Genomic DNA, 18,864 nt, shown 5'->3' with positions numbered 1-18,864 from the left:
ACCCTATTGCAGCCAAATGAGTAATATTATTATTATGGCTATTATTATTATTATTTATTTATTTGACCCAAACGACATTACAAGATAACAACATAAAGCCCGGTTCATACTTCACGCGAAAGCGAAAGCGAAGTGAAATTCGTGACGTCAACAATACATTTGAAGCACTCCGCCATTGTTGACGTCACGAATTTCGCTTCGCTTTCGCTTTCGCGTGAAGTATGAACCGGGCTTAACACTAAATGGGAAAACACAATGGCATTAACACTCAAATGAAAAAAAAATGACCAGAAAAAAACACTTAATAATACAAACAAGATGAAACAAATAACAGGATAGGGTGGAGTTGGATAGGAGACTTGTTAGGGAATTATGTATTTTTTTTAGCCTTTTTTGGTAGTTTATATATTTGTGCACGTTAAACAATACAATACACTTAAAAATTATGTAGCCATTGCCGGCAACATCAATTCAAATTGGCACAAATCTGGTAAACTGCATTCTGCAAGTTTTAAACTGAGTTAATACATTTATTAGTGCTACATTCGAACATTTATAAACCACTGAGCGCATTTGCTTTTCGTTAAGAGGTCAACATTGTGCGGATCCTAACCAGATGATGTACAGAAACAGAACATGAACATGTCTGTGTGCATGTATTTCATTCAAAATAAAGTGTTTGGTAACCCTTAGCAGCCGCACTGCTAATATTCCATAGCGACAGCTCATTATTTGGACAGCTGAACTCACCACTTATTCAGCAAACTTGGAAAAAGAGGTTTTTCGGCTTTTCTTTGAAATCAATGGTGCCCAATCATCCATGTCGAAGAAAGGCAAATACGGTATCTAATGAATGACCCTTTACGACAGATACAACTTTGACATTTTTGAAGTTCATAACTTTTACATACTAGCCAATTTTTCGATTACTTTTTTTTTTTTTTTTTTTAAATACAATACACCCTGAATATTTGGTGCTAAAAATCAAAGTTGAGCCCAGTGCCGTGCAGCTTCTCCTTAATGTGGGCGTCCATGGCTTCGTTCTGTGCCACAGTGAAGTGGGACCTCCAATCACCAACCTTGCCTGCAAACGAGGAGAACACAGGGGAAAATGAACGTGTGGTTTCATGGGATATGCCTACTGGGTGGATGAGGCCACTTCCCACAGACACGTGTACGTGTTCATCTTATCAAACCGTGGACGAAAAATACCAGAGAACAAAAGAGAACGATATCGTCCTCTTTTCCCAGCATATGTCCGCGATTGGGGTCGTGTACAAAACATATGGGAGTCTTCCTAAAAAGTCTTTCTGAACACACGTTTCTGCAGGACAAGGCCTTAAATTATATGGTCGTCACATGGCATATAATTATTACATAATGATACCTGAGGAACACACTCTCAGGTAAATATGCTATTGACATTAGGTAGCATGGGGCATTAGGGAGACATTTGAATGTGTCAGTAACTATATGTATACAATCTTTCGTCGAAGGTTGCTTGAAAAGAGCCTTGGGTAAAACAAAATAGCATAATAAAGTTTTGCTGAAGAATAGCGGTGATGAAGGGATTCTTTTGATTAGTGGGAATGTCGCCCAAAGGTCAAAGTTTTGTAATATTAATATTACCAGTTACTTACATTCCCATGGACAAGGAAGCCATTTTGGTTGTGTTCCCCGAATATATTTTATACATTGTGAACTGTTGAATGAGATGGTACCAGGCTATTTATGTATTCTAGCCTCACTTTCAAACATATAAGGTATGTTTCATCACACATTTTAAACTATTCATCAGAACAGACTGTTATTAATTAATTAACTTTACGTTATTGCTTGTATTTCTCTTCGCAAGTTCCAATAACGACGATTTTACCTCGCTTTCAATTTGATATGGCCGACGGACTCGTGAATAAAGCGAATAGGATTGTGCACACAATTTTTCCAACTTAAATGACCCCTAACCCCTATTTTCCCTTTATTCTACCCCACGAATGTTTGTATATTTATGTTTTGGACCACGATCAATCGATCAAGCCTTTTTTGCGACGGTGACATTTTGCCTCTCAATAGGAGTTGTGACACTGGGTAGACTTTAAGATGTCTCCCTAATGTCCGGTGGCTCCCTAATGTCCGGTTTAACTAATGACAAAATAACTATTTCCTTACATTGACATTTACATCAAGAATGCCTACAATATAAGTTATCCTACGAGCGCGAGTGGAACACGGAATAATGTAGTGCGTTTGTGTCCCACATACCACGAGGCCGGACGGTCTAGCCGGACGGAATTGTGGGGTGATAGCATTGTGTTCCCTTTATCCCTTTTTCTAAAGATTCTCTTCTGGGGTGATGTTTTTCTATTGTGAACATAGTGGGGTGATGTGTCCTGAAAGGAACATCACCCCACAATCGGGGTATGGTCAGAACGAAGGCCGAGTGATATTATGGGACACAGACGCACTACATTTTCCGTGTTGCACGAGTGCGATTGTGATAGCGAATTTTTCTTCAAGCAAACTTGACGCGCAGTACAGTTGGAACATTGCTTTACACGAACCGTTTAGCAGTTTAGCGCATGCAGCTGGAATGTCGCTCGCATCTTGGAAAAGCGCAATACGCAGAGTGCGGTATGGACCGTGCAATACAGCCTCATATTACACTGTTGTTGCCATGGATCAACCAATCAGGATCGAGGATTCAAGTTTACTTGGAGATAATTTTTAATACGCGCCCTCTGTTGATAACTCCGGAAATGCACACTATCAGTAATGAACCGCGTGACAAGGATTGAACCCTAATAATGAGCGGGCGCCTTAATAAATCAAACACCAAACGTACCGGGCTCTTCTGGCCCGTTTGAATTTGACAAAAAAAATGTGGGTGCATACCGGACGGACTCGTACCTTTTCTCATAAAAGACGTTTTGTCGCCTGTGCCCTGTCCACCTTGATTCTCAAATAGCGTGTCCGGGTTTGCCATGGGGTTCTTCTTCATGTTGGCGAAGGTGCAGTGTTCCGTGATGGCATCCAGTGTCTTGGCTGAGAGGCTCTTGCCCAAGAACTGACTGATCTGCTCGACGATTCCTCTCAGGTCCTGCATAAATGCGCGGAAGTAGATAGTCAGGTTTGCTTGGCTCTCGCCTCGCCTTCCACCTCTGTGGCCCGGGATCGAATCCACCCAGGTGTCCATGCATGTGGATAGGGTTTCCATGAACCTCCTTCCTTCGGTTTTGCCCAAAATTTGTGATGTTACCACCAGAACTGAACATATTTGTTTTTGGTTTTTCTCAACATTTTTTTCCCCACCGACCTTACAAAAGGCGCCTTTGAGCGGTGGCGCCTTTTACGCTTTTGAGAATTACATGGCTTCACAACCAGAAATAAATAGATACATAAATTATAACAGCAATAACTCAAACTCTTTTCGAAATCCGATAGATAAGAGCAGATTATTGCATAAAACTTCCTTTTTTTTTAAATTGTCGATATTTCTCCTTAGCTCTCACCCTCTTCATGTCTTCAAATCGCAGCACGAGGATGTTTGGTTCGTGTCTCTTCCTCCAGAAGAGCAAGTAATGTTCCCACCACGGACCCCACAAAGCTGCAAACCATCGAAAAACAGACAGACATATTAATAAACGGACAATCCATTGAAACACAATCATAATAGTACCGAGTTGTTGACGCCGTGTGGCAGTGCCGAGTGACCTACTTACTCTTTCAGCGCCTGATCAAAGAACCCAATATCTGGGTAAAAAAAACTGACACAACACCTGGGTAAAAATGAGGGTTGGATAAAGTTTAACTGAGTTTAAGGGAGCATGGTTGTCACATGGGTAAACGTTCTTACACAACTTTGTTGGCAAACATGTAACACAATTACGGTAAAAAAGGTACACTAAAATTAGTTCTTTTCTACACTCTACCTGTTGTGTAAAACAAACTACACAAGTTGACGACCATGTTCCCTTTTTACTCTCGAAAAGGTGGTAATTGTACCCAATATTGAGCAACTCTTTTTGGAGTGTATGTCACCCTGTGGCAGTGCCGTGTGAGGCTACTTACTTTTTCCTTCCAGTGCCTGATCGAAGAAATCCCCAAAAGTTTGGGCCTGTTTCTGCGGGGAAGGGTCCACCATTCGCGTGAAGTAGAAGAACGAGACCACGAGGTCCTTGGGGTTGCGCATGACGTAGACGATCTTGGGTTTCTTTGTCCACATCTGAGGCGGCAGTAGCTGGCCCGGTAGATGCGACTTGATGACCCGGGGAGATGGCATCTCAGCGACTATCTTGTAAATTGGAGGCATCTATATAGGGGGTGATTTAAAATTGAATATAATGTTGAGAATGGGATACATTGGATGGCTGCCGATGACTGCTTTGCCAAAGCCTACCACGTGGACATTGCGGTAAACCTTGTACTGCTTCCCGCTGTTGACCATGGAGATCTTTTGAACAGACAGAGGCACCCCCTTGCCCCTTTAGATAGATGAAACACTTCACCGGTGCCGTGGGAATAAATGCCAACCCTGCATTTCATCTCAGGAATCCATCTTAGAAAGACATCACTGAACGTTTTGTTCTCGTGTGGATGCATGACTTCCAAGTCACGGAACCTCAGCGCAAGTAACAGACTTAACATGGATACCAGTACAGACAAACTGCAGCAAGATGCAAAAAGCATCTTTACTGCCGGTGTGGATGCTGTATTGCCTCATCGCTTGGTTACCAAGGCCCTCTGTTACCATGAAACTGCCTGACCATCAGCGGGAAACAGTACCAGGTTGACCACAATGTCTACGTTGTAGGCTTTGGCAAAGCAGTCATTGATATGGTAGGTGCTGTGGATGATATCCTTGGGGAGCATGCCCAACGCAGCATTGCCAGTGTTCCCTTCGGTATACAAGATGCCCTGAGGAAGGCTGGCAGAAATTGTTTACTACGACCTGGATTTGCCACCATTTATGATGGTTTACCGGGATCATGTTTCGGGTGTATATTTAGTTAAATACCAAAAAAAAAATGACTTACATTTGTCAACCCCCCCCCCCCCCCCGTGATCCGCGCCTGTGTATTCATGTTATGTATTTCGTCCTTTAGTCTCTTTCATATACGGTGGACACAACAGGATAGGAGTTTTTTATTTAGTTTAAATATTTTTTGGGGGTATTTAACTAAATATACACCCAAAACAAACAGCGCATATTGCGTCCGCCACAATATATCCAGTAGGCTAGTAACCCTGACTTACATTTGTCATCCGAAGGACCGGCTCGGGGAAGCCGTACTCCAGGAAGGGAACCCGGAACACAGTGTGTCTCTTGTTAACTTCCTCCAGGTTCCCATCATGCATCACGCAGGACATGATCTCCTGGGTCCATGTTGTCCCTGGTGGTAGGAGGAAAATCACCTTATGTTTTAGAAAACACGTTAATACACTTCACAATATGAACAGAAGCATGTCAATAAACCAATCGGTTGAACTCAAAGGTGGATCTGTTTGTTATTTTCTGGGGGGAACAGGGTGTGGTGATACGGGGACGCCTCTATAGTCCGAATTATCATTGGTCCGAAGTCCCATTGGTTCGACGTCCCATTGGTCCGACGTCCCATTGGTCCGACGTCCCATTGGTCCGACGTCCCATTGGGCCGACGTATCATGGGTCCGAAGTACCATTGGATTATGGTTAGGGTTAGGGTCATAGAGTCAGTCGACCTGAACCAGTGGAACTACACAAATCAGGTTTCATTTGACCAATGGGACTTCGGACTATCGAGACTCAACCAGTGATACTGCAAGTTTAATGATATAATATTGGATGGCTTTGCGGTGAATACAAGAATATATAGTAATAGCGAGTGCAATATATTCCTGCATAACCCGAAAAAAAGCCATCCAATATAATTATTGATATTCAGGCTGACTTGATTCGCAAGAAAAACGTATTAAAGACGCTGTCTTCGTTTCTCTTATTTGGCAATTTTGACGCAGCCATTTTGATTGTTGACAACAGTGACGGAATACCTGGCCGGCTGCGCGCTGCGTGGGGTCCGTGTTCTAAAGTACCGCGCTACGCTCTCACGGTGGTTGACAGCTGTGAGTGTCTACGCTTTTGATCCAGCGAAAATGCCTGGACGTAATATTGTCCGCAATCCGGGTACTTTTACTGACAATATTGCTGTCATACGGGTACGTTAATAGGAAAGCATACAATACGCTGATTTATTTTTTTTCTACTTCAAGCCTGATATTAAAAAAATAATTGGTATAATAACATTTGTTTGCTGCTCCCACTGCACGACGTATTGCTTCCATCTGTCCCAAACCCTGGCCACCGCATGTAAAAATAACATTGATTTCAAGCATGGCCTTGGACCAGACTATCCCACCACTAATTTACATACTCTACACAAGATTTTTGAAAATGATCCAGTACCAGGGCAAGGTAGCAGCTAGTGGGAGCCTGCCATACGGCTCCCGTGGGGAAGAGGTTGGAGGTTTACAAGTACTACCTGCTTTGGGAAACGTCACGATCCACACGTCGTCCTCTCTGACCTCGAACTTCTTGAGGTCGTTCACGGTCTGGTCAGTCCCCGGAGGAAGCACGATACCGTCAACCACGGGTTTTGGGCGGGACGGGAGGTTGGCCTGTGCCATCATTGATCGCGTCTTGCGGAACATTCCCTGATCTGTACCCCATTCGAAAAAAAAATAGAGGTGAAGCAAAAGGAGACAGGGCTAAAAGGCACACAGGATCAAGTACGACATGCTCCACCCTGGAGGGTTGTACTCTCTGGACGATATGGATAGATCAGACTGTCATGGCCTAGCGGTTAGGAACACCGGGCCCATTGCTCTGGTGTTTCAGAGGCAACAGTGGCGTGGGTTCGAGCCCGGGTCTGCAGACACTTGTGCCCTTATAAGCAAGGCAGTAGGCACTTAACCATTATATTGCTTCGTCCTCCGGTTGGGACGTAAAGCAATAGGTCCCATGTGTTGTGTAATGCACGTTAAAGACCCCAGTAAAACTTATCACTAAGAGAAGGGGTTTGCCTCGGTGATTCTGGCAGTGGCTGCAATATGCGCCGAAGCACCTTGTAACCCTTAAAGGTGCTATAATGGGTCTCATATTTCTCATATTGAGGGCCTCCTTGGAAAGCAGTGCCCTGCACTGATTGGAGTTTACCCTCTGTCTAGCTGACAAAATCGTGTATCGTGATAAAATGTGTTGTCTTTATTAAAATGTATGGATGTTCACAGTTTTCTCTCAAGTGCTATATCCACAGAGCTGAAACTTCAACGGGTTGGATTTCGATTGAACAGTCTTCTTTTGAGTTTGATCAGTATTATGATTGGATCGGTCCTGATCTCGAAGATAAAAGTCAAAGCCCTGGGACCAGTCCAAGTAAAATTAGAACCCCTTTATGGTGGCGCCATCACGTCAAGTTCTCAAGATGCTACTATAAGTTGCACAAGTTTCCACAATGAGCAACGCCACAACGTGCAAAATATTATTTGTGTTGCTTTCCACTTTTAGAAACGGCTTGGCTCTACGTCGATGTTGCACCGTAGAAGCACGTGGTTCATACATCTGGTGAATAAGGCATATAAACTAAACGCCTAAGTAAATCTACACCCATCAGACGAATACTTACATTGCTCAAGTGTTACGTACTTATCCATTGTGCCGTATGGTGGAAGTTCTCCTCACGTTAATTAGATTACTGCGGAGTGAAACAAAATTTGACCATACCTTAAAGTGAGATGCAATCCACTATATACTGACCACTACGTACAAAACATAGCCGTATTGCTGCGCTGTACGTTGGAGCGCAGCAATACGGAGGCCACACAAGTGGGGCTATCCAAAAGACAACAAGCAAGCGTGCAAAAAATGTTAAATTCAGGCATGACCTGAGTCAGAGAACTTAATTGGTTGTAAACAACCGAACATTAACACAACCATACTCACGGTGCAGCAAGTGCAACAATTACTGCGGGCTTATGATTCAACCACACACGCAATCCGTGGGCTCCAACAATTGCTTTACTCTGTTAATAGGTGCAACGGGGAAACAGGCACGTAGACCCCTCTTTCAATGCAACGCTTGTTAAACTGTAAACACTGTTGCATAATGTAAATGAATAATGCCTTGATACTTAATGTCAACACTGACGGATGTAATTCAACAATGACAAGGCACGTTGGTACACGGTACGGATGGAGTCGCTGTTATCGCAGCCGAGTGTACATGCATGGGCGTCGACAGGACTTTTATTTTCAGGGGCCGGGGGGCAAAGCACATTTTCCATTCAAAATCCCTGCTCTTTAGTTTCCAGCATATTCTCGATTAGTATTTTTTTGAGGGTGGATAGAGACATTTGCCCCCCCCCCCCCCCAACCCCTTAAATTAACAGCAATATGGTTTTGCGCCTCTATTTTTTTTTCTTAACTCCTTTTTGCGGTGCTTTTCCGAGGGGCACCCCTTTGTGTGCCGCATGCTACTCACAGGTCACGCAAAATCTAAACTCTAAAAACTGTGTTTAGCAATTATCAAAGTCTTGCTTTCACTTTGTAAACATGTTTAGAAGCTAAACATTACGTGTTCAATTCCTAAACATCAAAGTTCAATTGCTAAACACCATCCATCCTTACGCTACACGTGTTTAGATTGAAACATGTTTACAAAGTGATAGCAAGAAAGTGTTTAGAAAGTGTTTAATCGCTAAACACAGTTTTTGCAGTGATATCCGGTCGATGAAAGCTCAATGAGATCAGCGCTAAACGTCCTGTTTGGAAGACGGGGCTACGAGCGAATGTACACAGTCGACCCGTCACACAAGTGCGCCAAAAAGGGTGAAACGTGACCCTGCTAGTTTTAATTTTTTCGACACTTTTGAGGTTGCTCATACCCCATCGGACCATTTTATGGGGAAATTAAGCAAAAAATATGTATATTGACTTGTCATGGCCTCTTAAAGGTATGCAAATCCACAGAAATTTGCCATAAAATGTGAATAGTTGCAGAAATCTTCATAAAGCAAAATCAGACAATTTGCATTGGGCTACGGAGCTAAATTTTCACTTGGCTCTAGTTTATAGTTCATATTTAAAGGAAATTAAATCAGTTTTTATTTTTGTTGAAGTTTTTTATGAATAAATACTGACAATTGTGTCAAAATTGACATGAAATTTATGATTCCTGTGTTCAGCAATACGGAAACTAAGGATTGCCGTCGATTGCTGCCTAAAGTCTACTTATTTCTAATAGAGCAACTTGTTTGCATCATTTTGGTACCAAATTTAGCTGCGACAACCTGCGATACACGATTTTAGAGCAGTTTTTCTGAAGCGATCACCGTACGTTTTCGCCCCTTTTCTGAACTCCATATTACATGTGGCGCGCTTCACTGAGAAACACGACACCCGAGCAAGGCTGCGCTCGTCGGAAAGTCAGTGTTGTGTATGATACCCCTATTAGATGTCTGATTGCGCAGTTGAAATTACAATGTACTTGGTGTCTCATATACTTGGTGTCTCATATGTCGTGATGAGTAGTACTGCCGTTAGTCGTCTTTAAATATGTATCTGTAAGCTGTGCCACAGTGCACTATGGCGTCTTTACCAAGAAAGCGATTATTTGAAGTTGTCACTTCTGTTGATGATGCATCAAACATTGAAAACTCTTGCCGTGGTTGCTTAGAATTATTCATGGATGTGTTCAATGTTCCACAATGTGATATTCCAGAGGAGATTCGTCAGTCAGTGATGAAAAGCACTCGGGATTTCCTTTACAAACTGAGGAGGAAATGGGCAGAAAGCAGCCGAAACAAAAATAGTTTTGAGCGTAAGAACACACACTGGCTGAAAGGAGAGTTGTGTTTTGACACTAAAGTGGATGACTGGCTCTCAAGAAGAGGAACAAAACGAACGGTAACATTCGTTGAGGATGCCACATCATCCGAGCCTAGTACGTCAAAGGGTCGTCCAAAAAAAGACTGGTTGTCTTCGTCTAAGCGCACCAAGCAGAGGAAAGCACAGACACTCCTTCAAGAGCGAAGACAAAGCGAACTGCTCTTTGCAGCTTCTCAGGGGGCGTATGGAAAAAACCCTGATTTGAGGTATGTTTTAAAGTTTACAATAATGACTCCAACCAAACCAACAAAGCTGAGAAAACTAATCTCAAAGGGATCTACCGACCCAGAACCTTTCACATCAGATGAGGCATTAGCTCTTTTGATGGAGACTGGGATGACCAAATCTTCTTATCAAACATTGAGGACTTCTGCTAAAGATAAGCATGCAGACATCTATCCCCCATACAACGTGGTTAGAGAAGCCAAACAAAAATGTCCTTGAAGGTATTTCAGTCACTGAGGAATCAGCAAAGGTTCCACTGCAAAACCTTCTGGATCTCACTGCTCTCCGAATTATCGAACAACAGAAGGAAGAAGTAAATGAACTGCTTGAAGGTCTGGAAGATGAAGACCCTATCTCCTTCGATTTGACCTGTAAATGGGGTTTTGATGGCTCATCAGGCCAGAGTGAATACAAACAAAGTTTCAAGTCCACAGATACGTCAGACGCTAGTTTGTTCTGCACGACACTTGTTCCCTTGCAACCCAAGTGGAAAAACAAATTAGTTATCTGGGTGAATCCAGTTCCAGCATCGACGAGATTGTGCAGACCCATGCATCTCCAATACCAGAAGGAAACTACAGAACTGTCTCAAGAAGAACAGAGGTGTATCGAAGAAGAAATTCAAGCTCTCAAACCAATCACTGTGAAATTGGACATTGAAAATGAAACAGGAGAACAGACAACAAATGTAATTGTTCAAGTACACTATGATCTGCACTTGACAATGGTGGATCAAAAAGTAATCAACGCAATCACATCCACCAAGTCATCAGTGCGATGCTACATATGTGGTGCAACCCCAAAGACTTCAATAACATCGATCAGCTACCGCAACCGGTCGAAGATAAATACAGATTCGGTTTATGCCCACTCCATAAATGGATACGTTGTTTTGAAATGCTGCTTCACATTGCTTACAGAATTTCACTGAAGAAAATGCAAGTGCAGTCTGATCACGACAAAGCAGTGGTGAAAAACAGAAAGGAGGAGATACAGGAACGTTTCAAAGTTGAACTTGGATTGACAGTGGATAAACCAAAGCCAGGAGGTGGGAGCACTAATGACGGGAATACAGCTCGCAGAGCATTTCAAGCAGAGAAGATCTTCTCTTCAATCTGTGGACTGGATGAGAGCCTTATTTACAAACTCCACGTCATTCTCATTGCATTGTCATGTGGTCTACCCATAGACCACAAAAAGTTCGGGTCATATTGTAAGGACACAGCAAATATATACATCCAGCTGTATCCCTGGTTCAGAATGCCAGTTAGTGTTCATGTGGTACTTATCCACGGAACAGACATTATGTCCTCCTCAGTCCTCCCAATCGGGATGATGAGCGAAGAAGCTCAAGAGGCAAGAAACAAAGATAACAAGATGTTCCGCCTAAGACATGCAAGGAAAACATCTAGAGTTCATACCATGAGTGACGTCTTTCACAGGCTTATGGTGACAGGTGATATTGTGGTCAGCAGCAGGTCTGTGTATCGCAGGAGAAAATCAAGACCTCTTCCTCAAGAAGTTGTAGACATGACAACCAATCCTGAACTGTGCCTATCTTCTGAGAGTGACAGCCCTGATCAGGATCAAGGTAGTGAGTCATCAGATAGTGACACTTCATAGCATGTGAGTAAAAGTCCTTTTCATTTCTATTAAAGTTTCGATAACGGGGTTGTTGTGTATGTTTATATCAAAAAGTATATGTAAAAGTTTGTACATTCCTTCACAACTGAACATGACGCAACCATCAATGGAATATCTGTTTCAGATGACGTCATGACATTATGAAGTTAAAATTTAGCATATTTAATCGTAAAAAAACAACGATGTTAGCAATTTCCCCTTTTTGTTCTTTTTTTTTTTTTTACTGAAAAGCAATTATTGGTCACAATTGTACCGCGATATACAGTCCATTACATCAGGACCAATCAAAAATCGGTATTTTGCTGACGTCATACTCTGATGTAACTATCACCATTGGATTCTACGGGTCGGAAAACCTAGTTAGGTGAACCTTCCTGCACAAGACTTAATGATTTCTATTTTTGGCGCACTTTCATCCCATTCTGGCCCACTGTGATCACATGTGTCCTATAAAAACCTCTTGATTTATTAGTGGGCACTAATTTGAGGGAAAAAACCGCGTATCCATGGACGGCGGACGGCGGAACGCTTTTCAAACTGGGGGCATCACCAAAACGGGGTACTTACTCCGAGAAAAAAAAGCACATTCCGCTGGTGTGAAAGAGGAGAAAATTGTAAAACTATTTTGTTCACATTGAAATGAATACGTGTTACACTGAATACAATTTACTAACCACATTGATGTCCACTACGCGTTTGCGTTAAACATTTTTAAAATGTTAATTCCCTTACTAAAAAAATAATACAGTGTAGACCTATTACTGAAAAAGTCTCAATATAGCAAGATTGTTCTCAAGTAAGGTAACGTTTCATGAAGAAACCCATCGGCGTCCGCCGCATCATCGGCAGTAACCTATCTGCCATCCCGGCCAAATGGTTGGGACACTTTCCTGAGCCTGCCACGGTCACCCATTCTCCTGCTCCCCGGTCAATGTTGTTCTCTCCATCTAATGGAGCACACACCGCGCAATGAGAGGGCCGGGGGGTTGGGGGCCAAGCGTGATTTGGCCAGGATTGTGGGTCTGCCCTTGCATGTGACTAGTAAGCCTAGACCTATACAAAGGGACCATTTTTATTTATCGTGAGAGGGGCACTGTTCCCTTTGGTGGCTACTTAATTAGTGACCATTTTAGTTGCGTGAGGAGCACTAGTATTTTGTTTAAGGCCTTTGACAGGGGCACAGGTTTAATGCTGCGATTTTGTGCACTAATATTTTGCTTTCGAGGGGCAGTTTTCCATCTTGATAGAAGTTATGGCGATTAGAGCACTATTGTTTTTGATGGCCAATTTCCCATCTCGAGAGGGGCAACATTTTGTTATTGCGAGAGGGGTATTTGTGTTTTTGAAGGGCACTTTTTTTTAAGAGAGTAGACATTTTTTAAAACGGGATTATAATGCTGTCATGTGTGCGTTTGAGGGTCAGCTTAAGGGAGCAAATTTATGACAGCGAGAAATTTTGTTGGCCAGAGGAAATCCGCTCATAGACCTATCTGAGCTCCAAATAAGTGGGGGTTTTTTTGCGTGCTTTTTTTAGGTTTATGGCAGAAGAAACAAACACTTCTAAACTAACAAAAACAAACTCAAGCAAAACCGTTTGCAGAAAATGTGTTAATCATGTTTCATTCTGGTTAAAAAAAAGTTTGTAGGTTATTAAACACGGGAGTGTGGATAAGAAAGTATAAAACCAATGGTGAATGTAGTATGGCCGAGGCCAACGCATGTACATGTACACAGACAGATCTCACGGGGCGAGTACAATAATAGCAAGGCTTACGTGATACAGCAAGTTTCTGTCGTGGCACGTACATGTATATACCATAGAACACTCTTTCCATCTCTTTTCAATCTCGTTATACTCACAACTGAACTATTGTATGCCATATTTGACCTATTCCTATTCTGAACCTTCATTGTGTTATCGTGCACACACGCTCTTTCAACTCGAGGCCGAGGCAGCGCGGTCAAAATAGTCTTTGCGACTTGTCAAGGGCGCATCTTTTACCATTCTTGATTCTGTTTCAAAATATATGCAATAGATATTTTGTAAGGTTCACTGGTGAAAATTAGGTTACGATAGGAGGTGACGTTAGCAAGGAAACATGAGACACCAGTTTCACGCAGTGCATGTACATTGTGAATTGTTTTCATGCATTTCCACCAAATATATAGCGAGAAACAAGTTGTAAACAACCGAACATTAACACAACTATACTCACGGTGCAGCAAGTGCAACAATTACTGCGGGCTTATGATTCAACCACACACGCAATCCGTGGGCTCCAACAATTGCTTTACTCTGTTAATAGGTGCAACGGGGAAACAGGCACGTAGACCCCTCTTTCAACAATGACAAGGCACGTTGGTACACGGTACGGATGGAGTCACTGTTATCGCAGCCGAGTGTACATGCATGGGCGTCGACAGGACTTTTATTTTCAGGGGCCGGGGGGCAAAGCACATTTTCCATTCAAAATCCCTGCTCTTAAGTTTCCAGCATATTCTCGATTAGTATTTTTTTGAGGGTGGACAGAGACATTTGCCCCCCCCCCTCAACCCCTTAAATTAACAGCAATATGGTTTTGCGCCTCTATTTTTTTTTCTTAACTCCTTTTTGCGGTGCTTTTCCGAGGGGCACCCCTTTGTGTGCCGCATGCTACTCACAGGTCACGCAAAATCTAAACTCTAAAAACTGTGTTTAGCAATTAAACAAAATCTTGCTTTCACTTTGTAAACATGTTTAGAAGCTAAACATTACGTGTTCAATTCCTAAACATCAATGTTCAATTCCTAAACACCATCCATCCTTCCGCTACACGTGTTTAGATTGAAACATGTTTACAAAGTGATAGCAAGAAAGTGTTTAGAAAGTGTTTAATCGCTAAACACAGTTTTTGCAGTGATATCCGGTCGATGAGAGCTCAATGAGATCAGCGCTAAACGTCCTGTTTGGAAGACGGGGCTACGAGCGAATGTACACAGTCGACCCGTCACACAGTGGGCCAGGCCGAAACCAAAGTGCGCCAAAAAGGGTGAAACGTGACCCTGCTAGTTTTAATTTTTTCGACATTTTTGAGGTTGCTCATACCCCATCGGACCATTTTATGGGGAAATTAAGCAAAAAATATGTATATTGACTTGTCATGGCCTCTTAAAGGTATGCAAATCCACAGAAATTTGCCATAAAATGTGAATAGTTGCAGAAATCTTCATAAAGCAAAATCAGACAATTTGCATTGAGCTACGGAGCTAAATTTTCACTTGGCTCTAGTTTATAGTTCATATTTAAAGGAAATTAAATCGGTTTTTATTTTTGTTGAAGTTTTTTATGAATAAATACTGACAATTGTGTCAAAATTGACATGAAATTTATGATTCCTGTGTTCAGCAATACGGAAACTAAGGATTGCCGTCGATTGCTGCCTAAAGTCTACTTATTTTATAATAGAGCAACTTGTTTGCATCATTTTGGTACCAAATTTAGCTGCGACAACCTGCGATACACGATTTTAGAGCAGTTTTTCTGAAGCGATCACCGTACGTTTTCGCCCCTTTTCTGAACTCCATATTACATGTGGCGCGCTTCACTGAGAAACACGACACCCGAGCAAGGCTGCGCTCGCCGGAAAAGTCGGTGTTGTGTAATATGATACCCCTATTAGATGTCTGATTGCGCAGTTGAAATTACAATGTACTTGGTGTCTCATATACTTGGTGTCTCATATGTTGTGATGAGTAGTACTGCCGTTAGTCGTCTTTAAATATGTATCTGTAAGCTGTGCCACAGTGCACTATGGCGTCTTTACCAAGAAAGCGATTATTTGAAGTTGCCACTTCTGTTGATGATGCATCAAACATTGAAAACTCTTGCCGTGGTTGCTTAGAATTATTCATGGATGTGTTCAATGTTCCACAATGTGATATTCCAGAGGAGATTCGTCAGTCAGTGATGAAAAGCACTCGGGATTTCCTTTACAAACTGAGGAGGAAATGGGCAGAAAGCAGCCGAAACAAAAATAGTTTTGAGCGTAAGAACACACACTGGCTGAAAGGAGAGTTGTGTTTTGACACTAAAGTGGATGACTGGCTCTCAAGAAGAGGAACAAAACGAACGGTAACATTCGTTGAGGATGCCACATCATCCGAGCCTAGTACGTCAAAGGGTCGTCCAAAAAAAGACTGGTTGTCTTCGTCTAAGCGCACCAAGCAGAGGAAAGCACAGACACTCCTTCAAGAGCGAAGACAAAGCGAACTGCTCTTTGCAGCTTCTCAGGGGGCGTATGGAAAAAACCCTGATTTGAGGTATGTTTTAAAGTTTACAATAATGACTCCAACCAAACCAACAAAGCTGAGAAAACTAATCTCAAAGGGATCTACCGACCCAGAACCTTTCACATCAGATGAGGCATTAGCTCTTTTGATGGAGACTGGGATGACCAAATCTTCTTATCAAACATTGAGGACTTCTGCTAAAGATAAGCATGCAGACATCTATCCCCCATACAACGTGGTTAGAGAAGCCAAACAAAAATGTTACCCTGAAGGTATTTCAGTCACTGAGGAATCAGCAAAGGTTCCACTGCAAAACCTTCTGGACCACACTGCTCTCCGAATTATCGAACAACAGAAGGAAGAAGTAAATGAACTGCTTGAAGGTCTGGAAGATGAAGACCCTATCTCCTTCGATTTGACCTGTAAATGGGGTTTTGATGGCTCATCAGGCCAGAGTGAGTACAAACAAAGTTTCAAGTCCACAGATACGTCAGACGCTAGTTTGTTCTGCACGACACTTGTTCCCTTGCAACTCAAGTGGAAAAACAAATTAGTTATCTGGGTGAATCCAGTTCCAGCATCGACGAGATTTTGCAGACCCATGCATCTCCAATACCAGAAGGAAACTACAGAACTGTCTCAAGAAGAACAGAGGTGTATCGAAGAAGAAATTCAAGCTCTCAAACCAATCACTGTGAAATTGGACATTGAAAATGAAACAGGAGAACAGACAACAAATGTAATTGTTCAAGTACACTATGATCCGCACTTGACAATGGTGGATCAAAAAGTAATCAACGCAATCACATCCACCAAGTCATCAGTGCGATGCTACATATGTGGTGCAACCCCCAAAGACTTCAATAACATCGATCAGCTACCGCAACCGGTCGAAGATAAATACAGATTCGGTTTATGCCCACTCCATAAATGGATACGTTGTTTTGAAATGCTGTTTCACATTGCTTACAGAATTTCACTGAAGAAAATGCAAGTGCAGTCTGATCACGACAAAGCAGTGGTGAAAAACAGAAAGGAGGAGATACAGGAACGTTTCAAAGTTGAACTTGGATTGACAGTGGATAAACCAAAGCCAGGAGGTGGGAGCACTAATGACGGGAATACAGCTCGCAGAGCATTTCAAGCAGAGAAGATCTTCTCTTCAATCTGTGGACTGGATGAGAGCCTTATTTACAAACTCCACGTCATTCTCATTGCATTGTCATGTGGTCTACCCATAGACCACAAAAAGTTCGGGTCATATTGTAAGGACACAGCAAATATATACATCCAGCTGTATCCCTGGTTCAGAATGCCAGTTAGTGTTCATGTGGTACTTATCCACAGAGCAGACATTATGTCCTCCTCAGTCCTCCCAATCGGGATGATGAGCGAAGAAGCTCAAGAGGCAAGAAACAAAGATAACAAGATGTTCCGCCTAAGACATGCAAGGAAAACATCTAGAGTTCATACCATGAGTGACGTCTTTCACAGGCTTATGGTGACAGGTGATATTGTGGTCAGCAGCAGGTCTGTGTATCGCAGGAGAAAATCAAGACCTCTTCCTCAAGAAGTTGTAGACATGACAACCAATCCTGAACTGTGCCTATCTTCTGAGAGTGACAGCCCTGATCAGGATCAAGGTAGTGAGTCATCAGATAGTGACACTTCATAGCATGTGAGTAAAAGTCCTTTTCATTTCTATTAAAGTTTCGATAACGGGGTTGTTGTGTATGTTTATATCAAAAAGTATATGTAAAAGTTTGTACATTCCTTCACAACTGAACATGACGCAACCATCAATGGAATATCTGTTTCAGATGACGTCATGACATTATGAAGTTAAAATTTAGCATATTTAATCGTAAAAAAACAACGATGTTAGCAATTTCCCCTTTTTGTTCTTTTTTTTTTTTTACTGAAAAGCAATTATTGTTCACAATTGTACCGCGATATACAGTCCATTACATCAGGACCAATCAAAAATCGGTATTTTGCTGACGTCATACTCTGATGTAACTATCACCATTGGATTCTACGGGTCGGAAAACCTAGTTAGGTGAACCTTCCTGCACAAGACTTAATGATTTCTATTTTTGGCGCACTTTCATCCCATTCTGGCCCACTGTGATCACATGTGTCCTATAAAAACCTCTTGATTTATTAGTGGGCACTAATTTGAGGGAAAAAACCGCGTATCCATGGACGGCGGACGGCGGAACGCTTTTCAAACTGGGGGCATCACCAAAACGGGGTACTTACTCCGAGAAAAAAAAGCACATTCCGCTGGTGTGAAAGAGGAGAAAATTGTAAAACTATTTTGTTCACATTGAAATGAATACGTGTTACACTGAATACAATTTACTAACCACATTGGTGTCCACTACACGTTTGCGTTAAACATTTTTAAAATGTTAATTCCCTTACTAAAAAAATAATACAGTGTAGACCTATTACTGAAAAAGTCTCAATATAGCAAGATTGTTCTCAAGTAAGGTAACGTTTCATGAAGAAACCCATCGGCGTCCGCCGCATCATCGGCAGTAACCTATCTGCCATCCCGGCCAAATGGTTGGGACACTTTCCTGAGCCTGCCACGGTCACCCATTCTCCTGCTCCCCGGTCAATGTTGTTCTCTCCATCTAATGGAGCACACACCGCGCAATGAGAGGGCCGGGGGGTTGGGGGCCAAGCGTGATTTGGCCAGGATTGTGGGTCTGCCCTTGCATGTGACTAGTAAGCCTAGACCTATACAAAGGGACCATTTTTATTTATCGTGAGAGGGGCACTGTTCCTTTTGGTGGCTA

The 18,864-nt window shown here is 42.4% G+C and overlaps 1 protein-coding gene across 3 annotated transcripts; it reads right to left on the bottom strand.

Moving 5' to 3' along the window:
* Positions 1 to 509: 509 nt before the first annotated feature.
* LOC119735524 (sulfotransferase 1C2-like) lies at positions 510 to 13,581 on the bottom strand. Of its 3 annotated transcripts, none has more exons than XM_038209256.1 (8): positions 13,563 to 13,581; positions 7,659 to 7,727; positions 6,516 to 6,692; positions 5,254 to 5,390; positions 4,069 to 4,309; positions 3,510 to 3,604; positions 2,908 to 3,097; positions 510 to 1,084 (listed from the first exon to the last, which is right to left on the bottom strand). In XM_038209256.1, exons 2-8 carry the CDS (start codon positions 7,684 to 7,686, stop codon positions 978 to 980), a joined length of 975 nt encoding a protein of 324 aa, XP_038065184.1. In that variant the 5' UTR covers positions 7,687 to 7,727; positions 13,563 to 13,581; the 3' UTR covers positions 510 to 977. The 3 variants fall into 3 exon arrangements, with proteins under 3 accessions (XP_038065184.1, XP_038065182.1, XP_038065183.1); XM_038209254.1 differs by lacking the exon at positions 13,563 to 13,581 and adding an exon at positions 7,976 to 8,117; XM_038209255.1 differs by lacking the exon at positions 13,563 to 13,581 and having other exon boundaries at positions 7,659 to 7,864.
* Positions 13,582 to 18,864: the final 5,283 nt, after the last annotated feature.

The sequence above is a fragment of the Patiria miniata genome, unplaced genomic scaffold (assembly GCF_015706575.1).
Source record: "Patiria miniata isolate m_02_andy unplaced genomic scaffold, ASM1570657v1 HiC_scaffold_29, whole genome shotgun sequence".
Classification (NCBI taxonomy): domain Eukaryota; kingdom Metazoa; phylum Echinodermata; class Asteroidea; order Valvatida; family Asterinidae; genus Patiria; species Patiria miniata.
Note: the sequence above shows the minus strand (reverse complement) of the source record. Positions and strands in the feature narration are given on the sequence as shown.